The 27,129-nt window shown below is 39.5% G+C and overlaps 1 protein-coding gene across 1 annotated transcript in view; it reads right to left on the bottom strand.

Annotated features, from left to right (window-relative positions):
- The window catches only part of SLC25A36 (solute carrier family 25 member 36), a 36,471-nt gene continuing 9,342 nt past the window's right edge, over positions 1-27,129 (bottom strand). The window contains exons 2-7 of the mRNA XM_030456227.1: positions 24,370-24,540; positions 19,464-19,541; positions 15,342-15,442; positions 7,948-8,014; positions 3,858-4,147; positions 1-3,136 (exon numbers count right to left, since the gene is read on the bottom strand). Of these exons, the coding sequence (XP_030312087.1) occupies positions 2,943-3,136; positions 3,858-4,147; positions 7,948-8,014; positions 15,342-15,442; positions 19,464-19,541; positions 24,370-24,540 (901 nt within the window). The 3' untranslated portion in view covers positions 1-2,942. The remainder of the gene's footprint in view (positions 3,137-3,857; positions 4,148-7,947; positions 8,015-15,341; positions 15,443-19,463; positions 19,542-24,369; positions 24,541-27,129) is intronic.

The raw sequence follows: 27,129 nt of genomic DNA, 5'->3' as shown, positions 1-27,129 counted from the left end.
GAAAGTGCGAGATAAATACAGTACATTCAAACATAAATCAAGATGACCATCTAAGTTACAAGAAGTTTAAATGCACTCCTTTCACTTCCATTAAAATGTTGCTGAATGTAGCATCTTCTTATTCCCTTTGACCTTTTGTAATAAATATGAAGACAACTATATAAATAAATTTAAAACCACTGGGAACTATTTTAGGGGTAACTTTGTATGTACCAGTAAGATAAAAGATAACAAAAGAATCCCAAGAGACTTTACGTTTATATTTTGTTATGTAATATAAGCCAAAAACCTGAAATATAAACCTGAAGTTTAAAACATTATTATTCCAACTTTTTAATGGGTGTTTAAGCAATTTGTCTATTTGTAACTGTTGTCTCCTATATTCAATTGTTCCTGTTACCATTTTTTACTTGGGGTCTGTCCTCCCCCAGACAGGGTACACACATGATACCCAAGTGAATTAAAGTGAGGTGAACATGTAACCAAGGGAGAACGTAGCTAATAAACTGGAGAGTAACTCTAGTGAAGCCTAGGCTAATCCAAGGACTAATTGTATTAATGAATAACTCAATCTGAAAATTGTCTTTAATAATTTAAATTTTGGCTCTGACTGAATAATCTAGATAGCCACAGCAATTTCAGTAAGTAGCTATTCCTCCACTTGGTTATCTGAAAAAAAAAAAATCACATCAAGACTTAGGTCAGATCCAAGAATACTCCAGACTTTTCCTAGGGAGATGACTAGGAAAAGCCCACTTTAGAAAATACATTTAAACACTCCCCTTGCTTCTTTTACAATTCTGTTCACCTTTGGTCACATCACCAACCATGCTGTCTTCAAAAAGTAAGATAACATTGCCCAAGGAGCAGAAACTCAATACAACCAAGCTTCTACTCCAAGGTTGCTGAACATAGTATAGGTGCCTTTTATAAGGATGAGCAATTGCTACAGAGCATTACATGAAAAAATAAAACACTTTTGACACTGCGTGGAAGAGATGATAATGGTGAAAATAAAGGAAAGCAAATGAGAAGGACACAGACTGCTTGTTCTGGAAGCTTTGAGCTTTTACATACAGCCTACAGAACACTATTGCAGATGTGCTATGGATCTATAGCACAGAATGGTTTATTCTGCACAGCTTACACTGAAATCAAACCACATTCTTGGTTTAAAATCAACCTGCTTTGAACACTTTGACTAGCGATAACCAGTAAGAGGAAGAAAGGTTGTAAGCCATAAGGTCACAAAGTGCATAAGGAGTCATTAATAAAATAAAGCCATTGCACACAACACACAGTTCAAGTGTACTGAAGTACCACACTGGGAGAGGTGATAGCCCAGTTCTGTCCACAGCAGTTATATATAGGAAGCTATTGCCTTCTATTTATAATGATCATCTTTCTGATAAGGATCTTGGATGTAGACTGAGAAGTACTCAAAGTGCAGATAAAAAGTTAGGAAAGCTGTACAAGTTCTTGTAACATTAAGCTTCTGCTTTTAACACTCCAGCTGAATAGCTTAGGAAAACCCTGTAACTTATGACAGAAAAAGTAGCTAAGGCTTGCTGCTGAATGCAATGCATTGTTGTGCAATTGGCTTCTGGAACAACAAAAATTATGCCTGGATATTCACACGATTTGGAGGACAAGGTTATACTATTAACTGCCAGTTCAGTACAGAGGCTAAAGCTGGAGGAAGTAATACAGCAATTATCAAGGGGAACACTTAGAAGAAAATCTCAGTTAGAGGTTTCTCCCATCACTCTACACAGAGTCCATCTTCACTGAAAAGATTCATGTCAGCTTTGATTGTTACCAGCTTTCTAGTCACCTTACCTATGGCAATGTCTTCTCCCCCTGTACTCCCATATAGATACTAGTAACCCATGTCAGGATTTTCCAGACATCTTAGGGTAATACAGATTGTTCTTAGTAGCATTAAACTACTTGAGTGAATCCTGTATCCACAGATGGTAGGCAGGACTATAAAGATTTTTCATCACATAAGGGATCCTTAAAACTCTATGAAGTAACATTCAGCAGGTTCTTTGTTAAACGTGTGAGTGACCTGACATTTTGGCAAGGAAAACTTACAACAAGGAGAACACTTTATACATCTTTCTTAAGGAAATAAAGCTCCAGAAAGGAAAATGGATGATGCAGCAGACCTAGAAATCCACATACACCAATAGTAACAGATGGATAACCTGAAGAGTTCAACAATCAGATCCCATCTACCACAACACTGCTCAAATTTTAAAAAATAAAATAAAATAAACACAAAAAAACCCCAACAAAACAAACCACAAAACCAAACCAAAACAAAGAATCAGCTTCATCAGCTTTTTTGGTGAAGAAATAACTCTGTTCAGGGTCCCTGCACCATATTTTGTCTTGAGGTAGCAACATGGAAAACTTCACACACTGACTACTACCTCAGACTCTTTGTGAATCTTCAGAGCAACTGAATGGGAGTTCAAGGCATGGAAAGGTATGAAAGTGCTGTCTTCCCCATTCTTCCAACAGGTTACTGTGCAGTAAAACAGAACAAAAAGGACATAGTTGAGAGCAATCACTAAGAGAAGTGAATAAGGCTGCCCCAGGAATGTATGTTATGCCCCCTCTCTCATCCATCAGGTCCTGGAAGATGACTAAATGGCCCTTTTTAGATTAACAGATGAAAAGAAAGTAATAATTTCAAATTAAGAGATGCTTAAAGGCATTCCCTAAGGGACAGTTTCCATTTGACACACTGCCACGAGACTATACAATAAGGCAGCAAAATTATTCATAATTGCCCACTATCAGCCTTCTGTTTTGTCCATTGCTGCATATTCCTGATAAAACCTTCCTTTTGCCCGCCACTTTGGCATTCACTTTCAGTGGTCCACTCCAGTCTTTCAGTCTTCCACCTTCTTCTAGTAAGCCTTGTCACACTGCTATCCATCAAGCAAGTAGACTACCACTTCATAGGTTGACATCATGATAGCTGTGTTTGGAATCTGTCTGATCAGATGTGTAGTTAAACCACGGTAGAGGGATCCATACCCTTCTTCTCTCACAAGCAAAGAGAGTGTCTGGAAGAAAGATCTGTACTTTGTTCCCTCTTCTCTTAGTCTTGTTCGTACAACCTCTGTACAAAGAAAACCACAGGTGGTTACATTTACCACTTTTCATTGTCTGTCCCAGAAACTAATTAGAGATTTCATATTAAAAAGCAGCCTTTCCCCCTCCCCAAGTTCTGAGTCTCAGAAGTGTCTCAGAAAAAAAAGAAGCAACACACAGAGAAGCAAATCATTTATGTGCAAGATGAAAACAAGTTAAACTTGTGGCAGTATTAGATATCTGAACTAAGCAAGAAAAGTTCACTTTCTTAGTTAAAATCCAGAAGAGGACTGTTCTTTGGGCTTACATGACAGTTTGGAAGTTGCCACTAGTGAAGTACTCAGTTCACTAACAAACTTCACGTATACACAACTGCTTTGCAGAAAAATCAAGTCCAACTGAAAACCAGACAGCCTGTTTTCCTAGAGCAGGGACAAGAACTTGCTGGCAAATTATGTGAAATCGCAGAGTATACAGAGAGATTCCAAGAGAAAAAAAGACCTTTGGGGCACACCATGGAAAAATCCTTTGGAAAAACACACATAAGCTAAGAAAAGGCCATGCTAGATATCCACTTAAAAATGCTTCTGTTTCTGAATACATTAGTCATGTTAACTGACTGAATCTGTTGTGAAAAGCTTGAGGCAAAGTTTTTGAGCAAGTGAGCCCAAGTCTTGCTACAAATATCACTGAAAAAACTCCCTTTGATCAATTTGATGCACACTCTCAGCTGTACATGCCCCACTTACCATGGGGATATGCTATTGATGTTGCACAAGTTTTGGAAGTGGCAGCAGCCATCATCATTCCAACAAAGTCCGAAGCTTCTTTTGCTGATTCATCCTCATTGTCCATGGCAGAAGCAATCTTATACTCCAGTAGTTTTCTCTTAATACTCTCATAAATAACAAAATGAATAACAGTCTCAGATATGCCTGCATAAGATGCTGACATTCCTCTGTAAAAGCCTTTAATACCATCAGCTCGATAAACCTTTTGGACACATTCAAAAGCACTCATCCGTTTTTCTCCACGATTCCTAGAAAGAAGAGAAGAAAACAGGCATGAAGCTGGTGCAGCTTGAGACTTAAAAATAATTAAACAGTTTGTTTGAGTGACATGAGGAGATAGGAAGCATCTCACACTGACACTGAGAGGCTCCAAATGTCTTTAAAAACACACTTGAAATCAAAGTCTCGAAGGCCTTCCACACAACACAAGTAAAACATGACACTGAATCCAAGCCTAACTTGGCAAGGTGACTAAAGAAAAAGTACCACCTACATCTCCACAGGTCTTATGGAATAAAGGACTAAATTGCTTGAAAACAAACTTGCAAATTAACTTTCCACGTCAGTGACTCATGAAAAAAATGTTCATTTTCTTCTGCATAATGTGAGTGGATTTCCCCTATTTTTTGCCTCAAATACACAGCTCCATAGCATGGCAATTACTGTGGCTGAGAGTAAAACCAGCAGTCTGCACAGCATCACAGCTACCAGCAACCAAGGACATCCAAAGGGAGCATACCAACAAACACAACACAGGAAACTATTATCTGATTCAAATAAGCCCCTGCTTATGTCAAGGGAATGCTCATCAAGACATTGCTCTATCAAGCAACACTTGGCAAATAAAGTCTTAGTCCCATTTTTAGCTTGCTTACTGAATTGAGTTGTGTATATTGAAATACTTATCACACTTTACACAGCTATGCAAAACCATTACAACACTGTATAAAATACACTTTATTGCAGCAGTGAGTGCAGGCACTTGAAGTACATGGCTTCTGCCAGCAGAGGTCTCCTGAGTCAGAAAGCCACAGAACAGAACAGCACATAACCTTGGGAGAAATTAAGGTAACTGGTACAGACACTGTCAAAGCAAGAGAGCTGGTAGCAGGAGCTTTTATGGAAGTGGCAAGAGGCATCACTTGATGGCAGAATTTAAGTCCTGATGGTGTGAACCTTCAGTGTCAGACAACAATGAAACAAGGTACCAAGCACAATTAAGAGGAAGAGAGGGCTGCTGAGCAGGCTTTACTCAGGTAGGGTTAACGTTCTTCATAGTAGCTGGTATGGATCTAGGCTTTGGATTTCTGCTGGAAGCAGTATTAATAACACAGGGATGTTTTAGCTATTGCTCAGCAGTGTTCACACAGAGTCAAGGCCTTTTCTGCTTCTCACCTGACCAGCAAAAGAAGTCGAGAAGGGACACAAGTGGGACAACCTAGAGCTGCAGCTCCAGGGGCAGCTCAGTTTCCATATGTCCCTGGTACACACATGGACAGGTACAGTGACACAAACTGCTGTTTGTTCTTCTGATGTGCAAGGTGCACACCAAATGTCTTAAAGGCCAAAGTAGTTTCACTTTGGAAACAAAACACATGCCTTCTTGAGATCTTACTGAAGAAATCTTACTGACTTCTGAGAAATTCAACAGAGACAAGATCAGGTCAGGATGACCCCACAGGCCAAGGGCTTTTATGAAACAGAAGAGCTGAGAATGCAGTATGTGCTGGATGAGCCCATGTAATTGCACTGTCCTACACAAACTTAGATTGTCCTTAAGGTCTCCCCCATGAATAATGCTTGATATAATGTAATGGAATAATGTTGACAAGAAATCTATAATTCTACCTAATTTCCTCACACCTTACAGTTTAAGCAATTTAACTGATTTATATCAGTAGAAAGCAACCAGAGGTACCAGATGCCATGTGGCTAACACAGCACCAAAACCTCATTGGAATTAATCATGGAATTATCACCAAAATCATATGATGGCACCACAGAAAAGAATTCCACAGTAAAACTGGTTCTGAGGTATACTTACTATGGTCACCTTGCTGCTGACAATATGCCTGGCTAAGAGGAAAAATGCTAACACACAGTTAATACAAGCAGTGCAACAGAACTCCAGAACAGGAATATGTAGCTCATTACTGTATTTAGGATGGCCCAAGAATTTTATATTCATAGAATCACAGAATCCTTGGGGTTGGAAGGGACCTCGAAAGATCATCTAGTCCAACCCCCCCTGCCAGAGCAGGGCCACCTAGAGCACTTCGCATAGGAACGTGTCCAGGCGGGTTTTGAATGTCTCCAGTGAAGGAGACTCCACGACCCCCCTGGGCAGCCTGTTCCAGGGCTCTGTCACCCTTACAGGAAAAACATTTTTTCGAATATTCAACTTGAACCTCCTGTGCTCCAATTTACACCCATTACCCCTTGTCCTATCACTGGTCACCACTGAGAAAAGCCTAACTCCATCTCCCTGACACTCACCCCTTACATATTTGAAAACATTGATGAGGTCACCCCTCAGTCTCCTTTTCTCCAAACTAAAGAGACCCAGCTCCCTCAGCCTTTCCTCATAAGGGAGATGTTCCACTCCCTTCATCATCTTAGTAGCTCTGCGCTGGACTCTTTCAAGCACTTCCCTGTCCTTCTTGAACTGAGGGGCCCAGAACTGGACACAATACTCCAGGTGGCCAAGAAGGCCAATGGCATCCTGGCCTGGATCAGAAACAGCGTCACCAGCAGGTCCAGGGAGGTGATTCTTCCCCTGTACTCAGCGCTGGTTAGGCCACACCTCGCGTACTGTGTCCAGTTCTGGGCCCCTCAGTTTAAGAAGGATGTAGAGGTCCTGGAACAGGTCCAAAGGAGGGCAACCAGGCTGGTGAAGGGACTCGAGCACAGGCCCTATGAGGAGAGGCTGAGAGAGCTGGGGCTGTTCAGCCTGAGAAGAGGAGGCTCAGGGGAGACCTCATTGCTGTCTACAACTACCTGAAAGGAGGCTGTAGCGAGGTGGGAACTGGACTCTTTTCACAGACGACCTTCAACAAGACAAGAGGACACAGTCTTAAGTTGTGCCAGGGGAGGTTTAGGTTAGATATTAGAAAGAACTTCTTCACAGAGAGGGTGATCAGGCTATGGAATGGACTGCCCGGTGAGGTGGTAGATTCTCCGTCCCTGGAGACATTTAAAAAAAGACTGGATGTGGCACTCAGTGCCATGGTCTAGCAACTGCTCCGGTGGGTCAAGGGTTGGACTCGATGATCTCTGAGGTCCCTTCCAACCCGGCTAATTCTATGATTCTATGATTCTAGGTGCGGCCTCACCAATGCAGAATAGAGGGGGAGGACCTACTATTTGCATGCCAAGTGTTCAGTAAGAAACTCTATGAAATGAACACACCAGTTGCATTGATACACGTGCATCCTATCAGCCTCTGCAGTTTTAAATATATGGGAATAAAGGTCTTTCTTCAACCCTGTTTGTATAAAATTCTATTAATTATTACAGAACTTATAATGCTATATAGTTTCTGTAATTGATTCTGTAGCAAGTCCAAGCAACTTCTATTGTCTGTCCTGCACTAGGACAATGCCTGTGTTTTGAGCCATAAAAACAGTGTTCCCCTTATTATAGGCTAGAGCTCATTGTATGCAAAAAATGAGAAATGGGATGTTTCAGGCATTTGTCTAAACTTATGTTAAAATCCTTATTTCAGAAATGTTTAGCTCAACTGCCAAAACCAAAGATCCTACACTACAGAAGGAAAATGTAAGCATATGATGGGTAAAACATTTTAATGAGACTTAACCTTGCAATTCATTCTAAACTCTCTAGACAGTCTTCTTTAGTGCCTCAGGCAATTCTCAGAAGTCAGAGATGAAAACAGAGAAAAAAACCATAGTGTAGATAGATCAGCATCAACTTTCTAATTAGAAACATTGGATATTTAAAGAGTCATCCTATTTGGGGATGAAGAATCGATTCAGAACATTTAACAAAAATCTTATGGCAGCAGCAAGATTTCCCATTGTCACTATACCTTGCATCAAGCTGCAATCGTGTCTTTACTAGCCAAATGGGATTAGTTGTTGTGATCGCAGTGAAACCTAAAAACATTTAAACAGAAAAGTTAGATGTGAGAGTATGACAAGAGCAACTGCATCTAAGACTGAAACACAGACAGTAAGGCACAGTGAATGCAAAAACTCGGACTATACTGAATTTTAGAAAGCACCCATTGTAGCCCTTTACTGATGTTTTATTGATCCATTCAGCCAACAAACATTAAGCTTATTTTTAAGTTTTGCATTGAGTAGCTTTGATTCCTAGGAAGAGACACCCCATTTAAAATAAGCCAAATTGTGCACATTTCTCTGCCTATCTAATAATACCAACCCTGTTTTGTTATTCTAGAGCAGCAAAACTAGCTAGACTAATCCAATTTGGAAAACATAGCAATAAGAATGCATTGCAGATATAACTAGACCAATACCAATTTGAGATAGTATCAATTTAATTTGCTACCTGAAATACAATCCGAGTTTAAAAGCATGCAGACAGAATAAATACTACTTTGGTGCAGTTACAAGGCATGTATTATTGTAACTTAAGAGACCTTTTAATAATGAACTAGAAAGAGCAGTTAAATTTGATTTCTAATGTTGTATTTAGTACTCAAAGCAGAGATTGTTGGTTGGCCTACAAACACTTCTACAATCATCTGTGTGTTTAAATTGTTAAAGTAAATATTATGATTGCTCACTATCCAGATAGACAGCAACTATTCAGGCTTAGGTGAGGGTTAAAGCTTTGATTTTCAGTACACTAAAGAAAAAGAAAAGGAGGAAAAATCGAAAAGGAAAACAGAAAAAAAAAATAAACAGAAAAGAAGTAAGAATCACTCTTACTTCTGCTCAACTGTGAAGAGAAAAAAGAGCAGAGTGAAAGGCAGCTCTGAAAAATGTCTGCAGGAGAGAAGAGGAAAAGGGAAGAGCTGGAACATGGCCAGGCAAGAGATGATAAATTTAGACACTTGGTTTCTAAGTGACACTTGTATATCACTACAAAGACATGCTGCCCTTTTGCAAGGGAATGGACTGGTGTTGTGGGAAAGCAACAAAGAGTTACCTTGTTCAGTGCATATCTGGTGCACAATACTTATACAACAAACAGGCTACTGATAAGCTTGTTTATGGAGATCATTAACAGCTTACATATATATATATATATATATTTAGCACAGCTGCTTGCATACATGTTACTTCTGTTCAATCACAATCTAGGTTTACATTGCACACAAATGACTGCAATACTCAGAGAAATGCCAGAGGATCTTAACTGTTCTAGGGTTTGTTCTATCTCTGCTCCCAAATCTTAAATAGGCCATTATGATTTCCACTTCTGAAGATAATTTACAAGGTTTAGCAGGTACAAAGATTTATCTCAATTTCTGTGGCAAAACAGCAGAGCCATGTTAAAGATTTCAGTTTAATATTCCAATTAGATTTTAAACTAACTCAAATCTCAACTAAAAAAACTTCCTGCAGTAGATAAAGGTTTGGCTTTGTTTGTTTTTTTTTTTAAATACATTGATTTATTTATTCTTTTCTATGTCCAGGTACACATTTAGCCCTTCATAAAATGGAGTGAAATCCTAAGAAGCCAAAGTGTTTTTTATCTGCATTTCATGTAGGTAAAGAATTGTGTAAAAAACTCAAAGCAGCAGGGAACTACTTTGCCATAACAAGGCACAGGATGTTTTAAAAGGATCCCACGTGAGCAAAAAAGGTTCTCTAGTTCAACCAGCCAATCCTTCTGACCTGTCACTTAATGCCACAGAAACTCCAGATTCCAACAGCACCTGACCCTGGGCAAAACTAAAGTGAAAGGAAACACTGAATTTTTTTATTTCTTTATGCAAGCACTAAGAAACTTTTAATATGATTTTAATTCAAATCAGAATCTTTCCACACCTGTAGTGCAGCGAAGGGCACTAGGAATGCACAAGACTGAAAAGGCTTTGAAATAAGGTGTGGAAAAAATATGACCTTCCACCATCGTTTTCCAGGAAAGACTTTTCTTTAAAAAATCAACTTAGTTCAAGTCTCTCTTAGTGCTTGATTACAAGTGAACAAGATTAAAAAAAAAAAATCCCTTGCATCCCTGTTTAAGCTGCATGCTCTGGAGTTGTGTTACTCCTAGTCTGTATGTCACAGAATTATCTATTCAGCCCTTTCTCCTTCATACTCAAGCCAAGAGTAGTCTGTGTAAGTCCCACATCTGGAGCAAGAAACCCACAGATGTGATCAAAGGCAATGCTTGAGTGGCAGCAGTGACTGTTCACCAGCAGCCTGATCCTCCTCCTAGGCTCAGAAGATTGTATTGGAAATTGTCAGAGAAGGGAGACTGGCACAGGACACAGCCAGTTCTGTCTGAACTTGCACTCCCTGGGCTGCTCTAAACCACTGATTAGCTGTGGCACCCCTAGCAGTGAGATTAGACACTTGACAGAATAGCCAATTTTTTCCCCAAGGGATGCCATCATAAGCCTAAATCTAGGGACAGTTTGAACTGAAGCTTTCCTATTCAAGAGCCTTCAATATTTCAGGTTTCAGGATGGAATGACTACAGTTTGATTCTTACAGATCATGTAGTACAGGCAGAGCTACTGTAAGAAACAACAGACTTCAGTGAAGCTGACCCCAAGCACTCCAAAACATGAAACATGCCATTTGGGATTTTTTAATAAACTTTTTCAACACAGAAAACTTGTAGCAAACATATTTGTTAAAAAATAAAGGTGGGGGGCTTTCAAAAGCTACACCTAGCTCTAGCAGTTGTTTCCTTTTTTCCCATTTAGAAGTCTCAGTGAACCTTATAATGCCTATCAATGTGCTGTATCCTCCAAAAAAAGATTCCATATCCATTTAGAAGGGTAGATCAATTTGGCAATAGCAGAAAATTCTCTACTTTTCTAGGTTAACATTCTCTGTTATGAAATTGCATCCCAGTTACAGATGGAATGAATTCTCAATCTACTTTTTCAGCTGTACCAGCTATGACAGGTAAGATCCCAGGTATTCCTATTATGCATCATATTTCAAAGGTTAGGGCTGGGTTTTGTTTTTTTTTTTAATCTCTAAGCCAATGTAAGTAACACAGACACATGTGAATATGGAATACTGAATTAAAAATCCAAGGTAGTAAAATGAAAACAAACCAAAAGAGAACAGAAAGAGACAGAAAGGAGATTATATACATATTAACAAAAAAACAAAACAAACAAACAAACAAAAAGAGGTCTTTGAAATAACGTGACAACACAGAATATCAGCTGCCACATTTTAATAGCAGCTCTGGGACACTGAAAAAACCAAAAGGTCTTGTTTAACCCAGTAGGGACTTGCAATTAGGCTAAATAAAGTAGTGGCTATCAGTGAAAGGCATCTTCCCCCTTTCCCTGAACTGCACAGAAAAAAAAAAAAAAAAAAAAGTAAATCTTCTCGGAGTTAAGAAACGATGTCTTTGCACAATGCAAGTTCAAGATAATAAAAGTGAATTCCCCTTATTCTGTTTATTTTTAATAGATATTACAAACCCAACGTGTGGTTCTTACACTAGAGGCTGCAAGAGACGCTCAGTTCAGTACTCACGAGGTTTAAGTTAGTCCATATTTCTGCAGGAAGTGACCTGCGGGTGGGGAGCATGAGATGACACGATCTCACTCTTTTCACGGGAGAAATGTACAGTAAATGCCTAAAATAGACACAGGCTTTTCTGTATCATAACAACAAGCAGTGACCTCATCAGACACATGTGTACAAATCGAATCCCATTGGAAGGATTGGTGAATTAGTTATTGGGAGATCTAAGGGGTTTCAGGTAAAAGTTTAGGGAAAAAAAAAAAAGAAAGAAAAATAATCAGAACAGGCCACAGATATTAAAATAGTTGTGTAAAATGCACTGAGTACTGAAATTTCTGCTCATTTGCAGCAGTTCCAATTTGACATCTTCAAATACTTACCTATATATTTAACTTAAAAGTGAACCCTCCTCCTTCCCCCACTCCCTCCCAAATATCATTAAAAAAACCCTAGTCTTGTCTTGGGACTGAAATGCAGGATAGATGCCTTATGAAATCAAACTTTCTAATATCACTAATTAATGAGCTAAATACGTTTTTTATTATTAAGTAACTGTGTAGACACTACAAAAAAAAGTCACAAAAGTAGGGCATATCTCTGTAAGTAATAAAGTTGTCCCAATTCTTTTAATATAAAATAAAAATCTGTTTGGGTTGGTTTGCCAGTAGAGTTCTAGAAAGAACAGCAGTAGCAGACAAGGCAAAGCAGTTCCACAGATTTGCAACCAGGTTGTCTGAATGAGGCTATGATTATTAAACAGGCAAATCAAAAAGTCATACAGGAATCAAGCAGCTCATTCAGTTCAACTGTTTTATTCTGTGGCAAAAAGAGGCTGAATAAGTGCAATGAGAAGGCAGATCTTATAGTAGATCCAAGAATTTAATCTGATTTTGAAATGTACCAAGATAAGCTATTTTCACATAAGCAAACACTCTAATTCTTGTAGTAAGCTTCAGATATATTCACTGTCCAAGTTTGCAAAACAAGAAAAAGCAGTAAGCAAAAGATTGTCAAGTACTCCTTCAGGTCAATACTCAGAATTTAAGTATGAAAGTGATGTCAACTGTAAGCTGGAAGCTAGCATATAGCAAGAGAAAAATATTAATTTCTAATTGCATAAGGCATCAGGTTACTAATACCCAGTGTAATTCATCCTTCTTGGGATAAGACAGACTTACTAAATGAATCTTATTAATAAAACCAGGTATATGTTTCATCTTAAGAAGGATGAATCAGGACTAAAATCAAACAAATTACTGAAATACCATATCTCAGATTCTCACTCCCCAAAATGCCATGCATACAAAATAATCCTCATTTAACTATTACATCAGTCTAGCCTGAGATATGTCTGTATTCACATACAGTTAAGTGAAGTTCACTACTTACAAAAAATAGTGACAGATTTGGTTTTGGTTTTGTTTTTTTCCTCATTACTGTATTTTGCAACCTACAGGAAAAGCTTTAAGTGCAAACACCACCTCATACTCATCAGGTACTGGGAACTTTTATGTAACAGAAAGGTCACATCCAAAAAAACCCAACATCCCTCATTTAAGACTGAGTTACTCAATTCCATACTGAAAGCAAAGGCAGCTGCAAAAGAAAAACCAATACTGATTATTTTTTTGCTAATTAATAGAAGTGTTTATCTAGGTTGCCAAATCTGAAACCTTAAGTTCCAAAGCAAATGTTACAGTGATCTGTGTTAACCTGTTTAAGACAACCAATAAAGAGCTCCCATTCAATCTTTTCCCTGTTACTTGGCCATTTCCTTAAGTTGATTTGCATCATAAAGCAATACAAACCTTGCAGGTAAAACTGTTAATAGCTGGTTTAAGTGCATTTTCTGAAATATATTAGAATTATAAAAACAAGGTTAGCACGTTCCCAAGAAAACACCATTGGTTTTAAATATAGTCCTTTTCACATAAATCAGAACACTGATCATCAAGAAATTATTTGTCTAAGAACCTTCTTTTAAAGGTCTTCCAGAGACTGTAAGTCAGTGCCAAGACACTTCAAGGGAAGAGGTTGTGACCTGTAGTATGAACCTGCACTGGGCATCCAGCTTCACTGGCTATATGGCTTAGAAATGAACTGCATCACTAGGTAAGTGTGAGAAAAGTAACAGCCATTCAAGTTGTGCAATATTAAAACTTGCAGATTTATGTAAAAAAAGCTATAAGCAATTAAGGCTCAAATACATTTACCCCAGCCTCCTGCAGTCATAAGGACAAATGAGTAGTACCAACCTTCTGGAAGAGACACAAGTTAAGAAGCAGATACAGAATTCCTTGATACACTACAGTCTGTGTCTGCAAGCACTTGGGAAGCATCACTACAGCACAACTCCATACATGCCCCTTTCCTCCCAGAATTAGGGCAGAAACTTCCAAAGCAACAGTCTGAACCATCATTTGTCTGCAGCACCACACAAGTTATCCAAAGATGGTATCAACTGAGGATAGACTTGTTTCTGTTTCTCATACTTCCCCTTCCCACAGAATTTACAGAGATGTTTTATACCCTCGACAAAGAGCTGAAGGCAATTCCTTTTTCTTGGAGCAATTAAGTGATTAGGAGGAGCTTTTCATGAAAACCCTTCCATCCCATGCTGTTCACCTACAACCAAAACCTATCACCTATCATTTCTAGGTGATAAAAAATAATGCATCATCTTAGCACCTCATTTTTCCCATTTAAGACAACACTGCTTCCCTTCTCACAGAAGGTGAAAAACTGCCACCTCGTGCTAGAGATGAACATTAGTGTGTTATTTAAAGTTATCATCAATTAAATTTTCTATGCTATGTAACAATTTCCTTGTATCAGATTATACCAAGTATTAAATTGAAAACTAATCCTGCTCATCATTCTGACATCAACTTTGAAGGTCCATTCCAGATTGCTAGTACTCACATTATATATAAATATACACACTGGCTGTAAAATCTGAATCATAAAACTGTCAGGACTCATCTGTGTCTATGGTCTATATAGAAAAAAAACCAATCTGAATTGTTTTTGTGTGTGTAGGAAAGGCACAGGCAGCAACATGTAAAGTGCTGCCAGCCCAAGTTCTGATTTCCCCAGCACAAGTCCTTAACTCAGCTCTTTTCACTCCCCTTGTTAATGATCACAAAGCACAGAACATACAAATCAAGCAAGAAACATTGGTATCCACTAAAATAGAAAGTACAAAATAGGAATTTGTTTCCAGAGATTAAATAGGAAAACTACAGAAATCTGCTCTTTCATGTCACTTCAGTGGTAGAGCAAACTTCAGAGACTGACATTTGAACAAAGGAAGCAATGTTACACATAATTTAGACAAATGTCTACAGGTATAGTTCAGAAAGACAAAAAATAAATCCAATAAAGTAAGCTGTAATAGAAAGTGATGAAAGAGACCCAAAACAAACACCACAGATTAAGAAGTATTAAACCAGAGTTCAGTGCACATTCTTCATGCCATGCAGAGCAAAATTACTTTTTTTAAAGTCATTTCACAAATACAATTAAAAAAGAAGGCACGCAACTTTTCCTTGAAAAGACTATTCACACACACACACACACACACACACAGAGAGTTAAAGGTCTTCATTAGCACCTAAGTACAAAGTTTCATACATATATTTGGCAGATAGTGTCTTTCATGAGGCCAAACATAGCCACTACAAAAAGGTTTTTCAATCACTGAACATTTTTTGTTGTTTTCCACATTTATTGCCACCTCTTATTTGTAGATATGGCTGTAGAATGAAGCTAAAAAGTTAAAGATCCTTACCTGCCACACCAGCTGAAATCATGTGTACCTGGATTGAATCGGGACTGAAAATATTGTTCAACTTTTCCTTGCAGTTGGAGTAAGCAGCAAAATATATTGCTCTAGAATTAGAACAAAACCCAAGTTATGTTATGTTTTATGTGCCAATACCCATATGAGCAGTGCCACTAACTTCAATAACACACGTATAAAGAACATGAGGAATCTATCTTAAATAGCACTGGGGCTATCCTAGGGGAAAAAAAAAACAAACAACAAAATAACACAGAAAACCACAATGATTTAAATACTTTTTCTTGGACAAAAGCTCCAGCTAACTGTTAGTAAGGAGAAGTACAGATAAGTAATTAGAAATATGGCAGTGGTTTTGACACCAGGAAGTTCAGCCAGGAAAGCAACCACACACTGCTGAAATGAGGATTGGAGTATTCTATATTTCATAGAATCATAGAATTGGCTGGGTTGGAAGGGACCTCAGAGATCATCAAGTCCAACCCTTGAACCACCGTTGCGGTTGCTAGACCATGGCACTCAGTGCCACATCCAGGCTCCTTTGAAATATCTCCAGACACTGGAGAATCCACTACTTCCCTGGGCAGCCCATTCCAATGCCTGATCACCCTCTCCAGAAAGAAATTCTTTCTCATCTCCAACCTAAACCTCCCCTGGCACAACTTGAGACCCTGCCCTCTTGTCTTGCTGAGAGTTGCCTGGGAAAAGAGCCCAACTCCCCCCTGGCTCCAACCTCCTTTCAGGGAGTTGGAGAGAGTGATGAGGTCTCCCCTGAGCCTCCTCTTCTCCAGCCTCAACACCCCCAGCTCCCTCAGCCTCTCCTCATAGGGTCTGTGCTCAAGTCCCTTCACCAGCCTGGTTGCCTCCTTTGGACCTGCTCCAGGACCTCGATATACTTCCTGAACTGAGGGGCCCAGAACTGGACACAGGACTCAAGCTGTGGCCTCACCAGGGCTGAGCACAGGGGCAGAATCCCTTCCCTGGACCTGCTGGCCACGCTGGTCCTGAGCCAGCCCAGGATGCCATTGGCCTTCTTGGCCACCTGGGCACACTGCTGGCTCCTGTTCAGCTTCCTGGCAATCCAGACTCCCAGCTCCCTTTCTGCCACTCTGTGCCCAGCCTGGAGCTCCCCATGGGGTTGTTGTGGCCAAAGTGCAGGACCCGGCACTTGGCCTTGTTGAACCTCATCCCCTTGGAATCAGCCCAACTCTCCGGTCTGTCTTGTTCTAATGGCCCTAAACTCACTTCAATTGTAGTTTAAATATTGACAACTTGTGATTTTGCTTTATAACTTGTAGCTATAAATATTTAGATTTTAAATATGGCAACAGTTGTGAAGCTGCTATCCACATTTTGGTTCTTCAGTTCTGTAACTGGAAGACAGATTTTTTTCTATTAATAGACTACAATAAATCAGCAAACTTGTACATGATTCAAGTCTGAGGTAGTATCAAAACAAAGGTCGACATAAAAGCCTGCATGCCAACACAGCCTACTATGAAAAAGGCTTGTTTTCATTCATTAAAGCTAAAACACTTACTTTAAGCTTATCTAAAAATCACATTTAAGGTTGCAACTCAGTGTATTAAAAAACTTATACAACCAAGAAAGAAACTGAACATGCAAGTTTTCATGAACATAAATTAAGCACACTAGCTGTGCAAACATGTTTTTATTATAAAAAAGAGAAAGTGCTTGCTTCATGGGTGTAATTTCTAAAATGGAATCTGAACTCAGGTAAGTATACTGGACATGTTATGAAACATGCTTCTCTACAGCTTATTTAAACAAAGAGCTGCTGTTAAATCCACTTAGCTAATGCTTAATTGAAATGAAGAACTGAATGGAGACCAAGTCAGCTGGAGGGAAATGAGGATGTGCTTATTTATACAACTCCACATATTATATCAAGTTGACATTTTTAGTAGTGGGGAGGGAGAAAACCAGCTAAGTTCACCTGGGGAGGAAGGGAATTAGAAGATTTAACATTACCTTTACTGAAAAGAAATATTTGCAATTGAAAATACTTTTCATTAAGGACAGTCACTTATAAAATGGAACCCATTGCCAGATAAAAATTGCTGTTGAAAAGGTAGTATCAAAAAAACCATTCAGACCAGACCAGACTGGACTACCACAAGTCCAGGCTCTGCAGACTGGGAAGTGCCAATACCCCAACAGGTACCAGGACCAAAGAAAGCTACAGGAATGCTTCAGCTTCTCCAAATAGCAATGCTAAATTAGAGATCAGAAAATATCTTATGTATTCTCAATTACTTAAGTAAAATCTAAAAGTACTCCAATGACTAAATTATGGTTTTCTTATTCAAGCACAAGACCTACAGAACAACACCCATGGATGACCATGAGCCAGCAATGTGCCCTTGTGGCCAAGAAGGCCAATGGCATCCTGGGGTGCATTAGAAAGGGTGTGGTTAGTAGGTCAGGAGAGGTTCTGCTCCCCCTCTATTCTGCATTGGTGAGGCCGCACCTGGAGTATTGTGTCCAGTTCTGGGCCCCTCAGTTCAAGAAGGACAGGGAAGTGCTTGAAAGAGTCCAGCGCAGAGCTACTGAGATGATGAAGGGAGTGGAACATCTCCCTTATGAGGAAAGGCTGAGGGAGCTGGGTCTCTTTAGTTTGGAGAAAAGGAGACTGAGGGGTGACCTCATCAATGTTTTCAAATATGTAAGGGGTGAGTGTCAGGGAGATGGAGTTAGGCTCTTCTGAGTGGTGACCAGTGATAGGACAAGGGGTAATGGGTGTAAATTGGAGCACAGGAGGTTCAAGTTGAATATCCGGAAAAATTTTTTTCCTGTAAGGGTGACAGAGCCCTGGAACAGGCTGCCCAGGGGGGTCGTGGAGTCTCCTTCACTGGAGACATTCAAAACCCGCCTGGACACGTTCCTATGCGAAGTGCTCTAGGTGGCCCTGCTCTGGCAGGGGGGGTTGGACTAGATGATCTTTCGAGGTCCCTTCCAACCCCAAGGATTCTATGATTCTATGAACACCCCGAGTAACAGACACAAAAATGCTGAATGGAAAGCCTAGTTTAATTACATTTTCCAGAATAATTCCAAAACTTTAAACCAGAAATGTTAAGATACTCTCTAAATGGGTGTACAGGAGACAGCAATGTGTTGTCTTCAGGCAAATGAAAAAAAAAACCAGGGCACTATGTCAAAAAAGACTAAAATATTTATGGAATATATAGTTACCACATAAAGACTCATCTCTCAAAGAGAACAGAAGGGAATACAAAGGCGTCAGAAAGTACTTAACTTATCAAGGATTAAGTAGTTATATTAGCTTTACACAGCTTTGTTTCCATACTCTTCAATGTTCTCCTCTTTTTGGACAGGATTTAGGCTAATGTATGTAAAGTTCATTCAAACTCTGGTATAATCTGCACCTCACTCTGACCTCCAGCTGAGTAGCTGCAGTATTTGTGCTGATGCAGAGCAACTGACAGCAGCAATATCACTGCCAACTAGAGCAGATTTACATCCTCATCCTTTGTACTCTCTGACACTGATCCAGTGCCTTTTGGAGTCTATCCCACTGCTGGATCTACTTTCTCTGGGACAGATAAGCGTGTCATCCTACCCAGTCTTGCCCTTTTTGATTAATTTTCAGAATGGTCTTCCTGCTGCAGGGGGACAGTAGTGTGTGCTTCACCAGAATTCAGGAAGACAGACCCAGGGTTTTGAGGCTATGGTCCCACAATCACTTCCTGAACGTTATGGATTAACTGGAAAGTAAATCTACCTTTGTTTTCAAAGGTACAAACTCTTTTGTATGTGCAACTCCTTAAGCATTTTCCTTCTTAACTGGGTAAAACTCTGCATAAGGGACAGCATGCAATACAATTACAGAAGCACAAAGGATGACAAAAGGTGAGACAGTGCAGGGATGTGGGACTGGAGCTGCAGAATATGCGAGTGGCTCAAGTTTCTCAGACACAAACTTCCCCAGAAGCAAAGGTTATTTGTTAAAGATTTACAACTGCAGCTGCAAAACTCACCTCAAATAAAACTCCAACCCCTTAAATAATGAATGGCAACCTAAACTTATTCCAAATTATTTCATTTACTGTACACATTTGTACATACCTGGAGGGAGCAACGCCTACTAAATTCGGACCCAGCCCTCTAAACAGAGAGCGAGGACCTTCCTTTTGCAGAATCATCCTGCAAAACAAGAAAGTGACAATACTGTAACATAATCAAAATTAGGAAATGCTGTGTCCACCATAACTACATGGTTTTAAGCTTTACTCTACGTAAATCTTTCATAACTGACAACAGTGCTAACTACAAAAAATTAGTCATTTCCCAAGAACTGAGATAAAATCAAATTCCATTATTGCTTGGCATGACACAGAAATCCAGGAACTAAATGCAGAAGTAAAGCCTTATGATGTCAACACAGACTTAACTCAAAGCTAGGAACACATTCACAGATGGAGTTATCTGTCATTAGGAAGTTTAAGAAAGTATCCTCTTATCAAGCAGGAAATACTTAACATGGAAATGTTCACAAACCTACAGGTTGCAGATTTTTCAGGAGATAAAAACATTTTTCTATTCTACATTCTTTTCATCATCCTTTGGCTCCTAATGTTTGGAAACATTTTAGGGTTGGAGGGACAGGGGTTGAAAGGCAAAACAGGAGAGATACTTATAAAGGTAATTTGCTTTCCAGAGAACAACTCAGGAAGATGTTAGCTCTACTCCTTATTGTACCCAGCTTTGCAATCTCCTCAAAAAGACAAACAACCTCAACGTGGTTTTGCATGTTCTACCATGGTTTGATTCTAAAAGACTCCTAATAGTGTTCTGCACCATGTCAGAAGTTAGAGCAAAGAGCCTTTTCAAAGTCCTGCCTTCCTCATCCCCAGAAACAATTTAAATCCACTACACATTCAACTTCAAAGCCGTTCTTAGCTTTATTCTTTCTGAAAGATAGAGAGATTATTTTGACTTCAGTAAAAGGAAACAGAAAACCCTGACTTGAGAAGTGACCTTTCCCTGAGGCCAGCATGGATTCCCTCCTAGCTTTTCTGAACTGCTGCTTCTGTGCTCTTACCCAAGCTCTTCTGCAGGGCTGTGGAGCAAGAGGTTTTCCTTTGACTCATTCCAGAAAAAAGTCTTAACCTCCTCATGCAAGGTAACTCACTTCAATTTGTGATTCACTGAAAAGAAGTGTTATCCAGGCAAAGAGTCACAGCCACAGTCCAGGCCTAACATTTTGTGGTATCAGCCCACTATAAACACAGCTCTGGAAAGACTGTTTGGGTGGCAGGGGGGTGTTACCTTCTATCTCTGGGGGATTTACAGAGAAACATAGGGATACAAGCAGCACACAGAGACCTCCAATGAGGCAGGACTAGTAATGAAGTGTTTGGAATACCTATCCCATGTAACTGGGGCTTTTAGAAACGTTTGAAAACCATTATGTAGCAAGGTAAACTGGAACAGTAAGCTGATATCTATTAATACTGTTTTAGTGAAATCAATCTGGCCAGCTATCTAGATGTTAATCAGATAAGCTATGGTAGGACATGGGAGGAAAAACAAGGACTGCTTGCATCCCATCACTGCAAACTGCTCTAGTAACTACTTTACAACCAGAATTAAAGTTAATTCTTAACTACAACTACTTCTCTAGATGTTGCAAAACAGATCTCTGTTTTTATTGATTTAGAAACACTGGCCAATACACACAAATAGTTCCCCTGTATATTTCTTCTTCAAAGACATATGCAGGTTAATACAAGTCAGCTACTAAATAAAGCAAACTACTCTTGTATAAATGGCTATTTTGTCCAGCATTTAGTATTACAGCAAACAGGTAAAAGCCATCTATAGCACTGAAGAAGATTCCAAACCTATCCTGATTTCACCACAGTTTTGCTGCTAAATCAAACTGAAAGTTTACATTTGCTTTCAGTAAGCAAAATAAAATGTTGGTTCTGCACGGTTACCATCAGTATTTAGGAACACTGGCATATGTGTCCAGCAATATCTTCAAAATCACTACCATCACAGCACCAAGTGTTACACACATAGATGTGCACATATAACATATGCAAAAGCACATGCAAGCAGCAGGAACCTCAGCACCTTCAGAAAAACTTAAGAGTGAAGTGTACCAGATCTATTGTTTCTTCTGGATCTACACTGTTCCCAGACTTGACAGAACAAAGAGTTAAAGAGAAGTTGCAGCAGACAGGATTACAAAGGTGGTAAGTTACTGACTCTCTTCTGTATTCACAGACACCAGCTGAAGGAGTTCCAGAACCTACACTGAAAATAAGGCCAACTTTCTGTATTAAAGAATAGATCAGAGAGCTGCAAAGCAGTTAACAGCAAGTCCGTGGTTAGAAGAGCAGCTCAAATGCTTGGTACAGCATCAGCTGATCTGTTTGTCACCTGGGGAAGCCTGTAATGGGAGGCAACTCAGATCTCCCTCATCAAGACCACAGGTTTAGACTCAGCAAGTTTAGTTATGAGAGGCAGCCACAATATGCTATACACCACATGTCCAAGAATAAGGGAATTTGCTTGTGTTGCTAGAGAACGCAGCCACCTGTACCTGTTTTTCTGGCAGAAATGCCTTTAAAGTCACCTCTGCCAACACATAAGATGCAGAAGTGATTCCCCAGCAGTCAGTTAACTGAAATTCTGACAGCATTTGCCTGATTCACTCTGCTTTTGGACTGAGTATTGTCAGCCTTGCAGCACTGCACTGAATTTTGTGTAAGAACAGACAACCAAACCTTGACACCTACAAGTCAGAAAATACCAAGTAGAAAAGGATGATAGTGACAGAAGGATGCAGTCTGATTAGTCTCTTTTTCCAAGTAAAAAGTGTTAGAGCAAGAGAAAATGGCCTTAGGGAAGGCCAAGGGAAGTTTAGATTGGATATCAGGAAAACCTTCTTCACCAAAAGGGTTGTCAGGCACTAGAATGGGCTGCCCAGGGCAATGGCAGAATCACCATCCCTGGATGTATTTAAATGATACATAGATGTAGTGCTGAGGGACATGGTCTAGTGGTGACCTTGGTAATGTGGGGTTAATGCTTGAACTTGATTATATTAAAGGTTTATTTCCAACCAAAATGATTCTAAATTTCTATGATTTCCCCACTAAGCATCCTGAAGTCTCTTCAGCAAGAATAATTATGTCCTGCAACTACTTTTTCTTTATTGCCACAATCCATTGCCATGTCATTTGGTTTGGGTTTTTTTTTCCTATTTGCTGCATTTAAAAAACTTGAAGCCCAGAAAAGTTGCTTGGCATCTGTTGTCTGACACTGACCAGGAAGAAAATGCATCTAAGTGAAGGAAAAAAGCAGCAGAAGATACACATTCATGTTTTACAGATAAACAAACATGTCTAAGAAGCAAACTTAAAAAAATAATAAATACATATGCACAATAAACACCACAACCAAAAAAAAAAAAACCTCAACAAACCCCCCCCCCCAACAAGGTAAACAAACCCTACCAATGACATTTGTAGTGGACTACCTCTACCTAAATCTGAATTTGCTTCCCAAGGAGAATGTTAGTTTAGGTTTTTAATACCATGTTTGAAGCACAGCAGGTTTCTAGCAGAAGGGCAAATGAAACAAACATCTGTTTATCCTCCTGTGCATTAAGATACATTTCTAAATGGAAGATAAATTTGTAACCAAAGACCCAGGGAAGAAGGAAAAGGGCTCAGCTTCCATCAGGGGAAGCCACTAAGGCAAATGCTTTGGACAGAGCTCTCCCCTTTGTCACAATTTTAGTTCTTTGGGTAAAACCTCCAGTTATGCAAATTCTATCCTCTAACCAGATCAAGCCTAAATCAAATGCTGCTGCTGATGGAAGAGGTTCTCTACAAACTACTTGTCACTGACTAATTTAGATGATAGGGATTAGAAGATAAGGATAGAAAAATTTAGAAGATATGGAGAAGAAAGTTGTCCGAGTACTATAAAATCCTTTCCAACACAAAAAGCAGAAGCAGGTCCTTTCTGGAGAAAAACTCACCTAACTCCAAAATACCAAAAGTACCTCCTCTTAAGTGACTAGTTTGAATCCTTCAGAGCAAACAGCAGCTTTCCTGCTGGCTACTGAAAATCTCAAGCACTGGTGGCAAGGAGACTAATGGTAGTCCCAGTTCAGTGAAGGGCTATGCAAACAAAATGCCTCAGATGATGGCAAAACCTGACCCTACTGATCTCTTACTCCCTCTGAAAGTATTACCAGTCACATGTCCACCAGAAGATACCAAGAGGCAGGAAGGGTATAGACTGATGGACAGCAAGAGAAACTAAGCCTCCATATTCAGCAACACCTATGATGTGGACACAAAACAGTTTAAGAAGTCATACTAACACTTTTTCAGGGTGAAATGAGTCTGGTACTTAAGCATTACTAAGCCCCCAGTGAGTTTTGGGGACATAGCTTAGAGTTTAATTACAGTTATGAAGCCAGGCTAAAGAAGTTGGGGTTATTCAGCCTGGAGAAAAGGAGGCTCTGAGGTGACCTTATAGCAACCTTCCAATATCTGAAAGGGGCCTCCAAGAAAGCTGGGGTTGAGCTTTTTACACAAGTGTGTAGAGAAAGGATGAGGGTAAATGTTTTCAAACTTGAAGAGGGGAGATTTAGGTTAGATATTAAGGAGAAGTTCTTTAATTTGAGGGTGGTGAGACACTGGAACAGTTGCCCAAGGAACTTGTGGCTGCCCTCTCTCTGGAAGCATTCCAGACCTGGGTGAATGGGGCTTTCAGCAACTTGTTCTGGTGGGAGGTGTCTCTGGCCATGCAGGGGGTTGGAAGTGGATGATCTTTAAGGTCCCTTCCAACCTAAAGCATTCTATGATTCTATGAAAATACAGAATGTCATCTCAGGGTAGCATCATGACAGACTTAAGATTCCATCTTTCATACAGATCTGTCCAACACATCTGTCTCCTCCTGCCTCCTCAAAATGAGCCAAAACCAAAGTAACAGGTACACTTACTTCAAACAATGGAGAGGTCCAGGAGAAACTCTAGTAACTCTGTTGACACTAGCACCATTCACAGTGTTCAGATGGACTTCAGAGATGTAGAGAGTCACAGAGGAGGACTGCAAACGTGTTTTCACAACTTCTAGTGGACATGTCAGAATTGCACCAACAGTACCTCCACATCTGCATAAAGAAATACAAACATCACACTTTCACTGAAATAAAAATCCTGAAAGACATGTTGACATATAATTAACATTATACACAACACAGTCAAATTGCAAAAGGTGAAGAAACAACTGGAACATGCGTGACCATGCTGCAGTTACTTGTCCTTGGAGACAAGCAAACTTAAGTTAGTTTCTTAACCCCATAACATGGAATGAAAATATAAACAGACAAAAATAAAGTTCCCAGAGTAGCAAAGGTGCACAGTCTTCAGTACATTTTGTTCAAATCTGTTCTAGAAAGTAGCTCAGTATCTGAAATGTTTAACTTCTTATGCTAAATTTTAACTTTTTTTTTTTTTTCAGTGCTCAGAGTGCTCCTGACCATAAGCAAGGTGCCAAAAATTCTTAAGGGTAGAAGAGATTTATGCATTATACACACAGGGCTATACATAAAAACTGGTAAAAACTGTGGTGTTACAATTCAATTACGTTAAGATACTTAGGGAGACATCTTCATAACTCCATTCATATTTTGGACATCGTACTGTGTGAAACAAACAATTCTGAGTGTTTCTCAAGTTCTACCTATTACAAAAAGACAGATTAGGTGATGTAGAGTAGAACCTGGGAAGACAAAAAAGCTCCAAGTGGCTAACCAGGTGAAGACTTGCAGGTTTTGCTTCAGTCTGCCATGCATTTCTGTGAGCAAGCCAAGGCAAGCTGAGCATGACTTGAGCTGACAGTGGTTACTCCCATCCTGCTCAAGCAGAACACAGCCAAGAGCACACTGCCTTCTCAGTTATGCTCAGAGGATTCTTCTGGTGCTTGTTCATAACTGATTTATTAATACTCACATTCCTATATGTTTAACTATGATCACACACAGCCTCTGAGAGAAAAAAATAAATCCAGAAATTCTAATTACAAAGACAAACCAGATCCCCTGACATTACCATTGCAAAAAAACAAAACAAAACAAAAAGAAACCAAAACAAACAAAACAAACAAACAAACAAACCCAAAACCAAAAACCAAACCAACCTGCTTCCTTTAAACCTTTTCTATAATCAGTTCTTACAACTTTGCCAAACACTCTTCCTAGAATTATGATCAGGACACCATATGCAACCTCTCAAAAACCAAAAAACCTTATATTTAAGTTTGTATATTTATTAATGTTACTAACAACTAAATCTGAAATCTACTAACACACAAATTCTAAAGGGCCCAGCATTCATCTCTCTCTCATGCAAAAACTACAGCTGGTGTTTGATTCTGACAATGTAATTATTAGTTACTTTCTTGTAAAATGACAGGCTCAGACCCCCCCAAAATCTTTAAAAGGCAGTAATATTTGTTCAGTAGTATTTTTAAAACAATGTCATCTAAAATGCAAAGGAGAGTTCTGTACAAATAGGAATAATACCTAAGACTCAAGTTCTCTTTCCCATTTTCAGAAGAAGGCAGCTTTTAGTTTGCTTACACCTTACACCGCAGAGAGCAGCAGAAATCATGGTATGTTAGCAAAGCACCCTAAAACTAATCTCTTTTTACAAATTGAACTGACAATACCAAAGAGCTGCAAATTAGGATAATGTTGGATGATATTCAATTAATCCTCCATTTAAACCTAGTGACCTAGAAGTACCCTGTTACTAAGCCTAAAGGCAGCTTGTCCCACCTCTAACTCCAAGATTAGACTTGGAGAATACCATGTTTAAAACACCTCTGAATGAGCAATTCACTTGCTTACCCTTCTAATTTTAAGCTATAGATAACCTTTTTTGAAGTTATCTTTAAAGTTAGGGACACTTTAAAGTTAGCACACTCACACTAATACTTATTTTAGCCAATGTTGGAAGCAGTAGGACCCTGTAACATGTGAGGTACATGATATGAATACCACGGGAGAACCACAGGTATCCCACCCTCAAAACTCAAGACAGAGCTTTAGAGCTCAAGCATCTTCAAGAGAGACAGCAAGGTGCCATGTTTCCTGCAGTTCAACAGCAGCCTCTGCTGTATGGCAACATAACCTGTGCAGGAAATGCAGGAGGCTGGCTTTAGAGTTTATTTCCTTTCTTACAGCCCCTCTGTTTCTGAGCCCCTCGAGTCTACTCCCTTTAAGATCTTTCTACATTTAATTTCAGACAGGTTAAATGAGGGCTTGTTTTCAAGCAACAGTAACAGCAAGAGAAGGCACACGGAATGGTTTATCTTAGAGATAAATACTGTGGAAGGGGTAAGAAAAGAGGTGTTGTATTCTTCTTGACATGCATTCTTCACCACTTGCAATTTGTAGCCTTTAATGCTTCTGGCTCCACAGCTAGATTGCACTGGAAAAGTTTTCCAAAGTTGAAGATTTGACACTGTCATGGAGCTTTATCGTGCATGCTCTCCTGCACCACAACCACCTCACCACACATGGTGCCTGACAGCAAACACCAAGTCCCTCACACTCACCACAGATGGGTCACCATTACTTCATTCAGCAGTGTATTAATACCTTACTAGAGAAGGGCAGACATGGCTACTCAAGGCTTATGTGTAGGTAAGCCTACAGCAAGCACTTAGCAGTGATAACCAACTGGTGTAAGAGCAG

The sequence above is a fragment of the Calypte anna genome, chromosome 9 (assembly GCF_003957555.1).
Source record: "Calypte anna isolate BGI_N300 chromosome 9, bCalAnn1_v1.p, whole genome shotgun sequence".
In the NCBI taxonomy this organism is placed as follows: domain Eukaryota; kingdom Metazoa; phylum Chordata; class Aves; order Apodiformes; family Trochilidae; genus Calypte; species Calypte anna.
The sequence above is the reverse complement of the archived record's forward strand: the minus strand, read 5'-3'. Positions and strand labels throughout refer to the sequence as shown.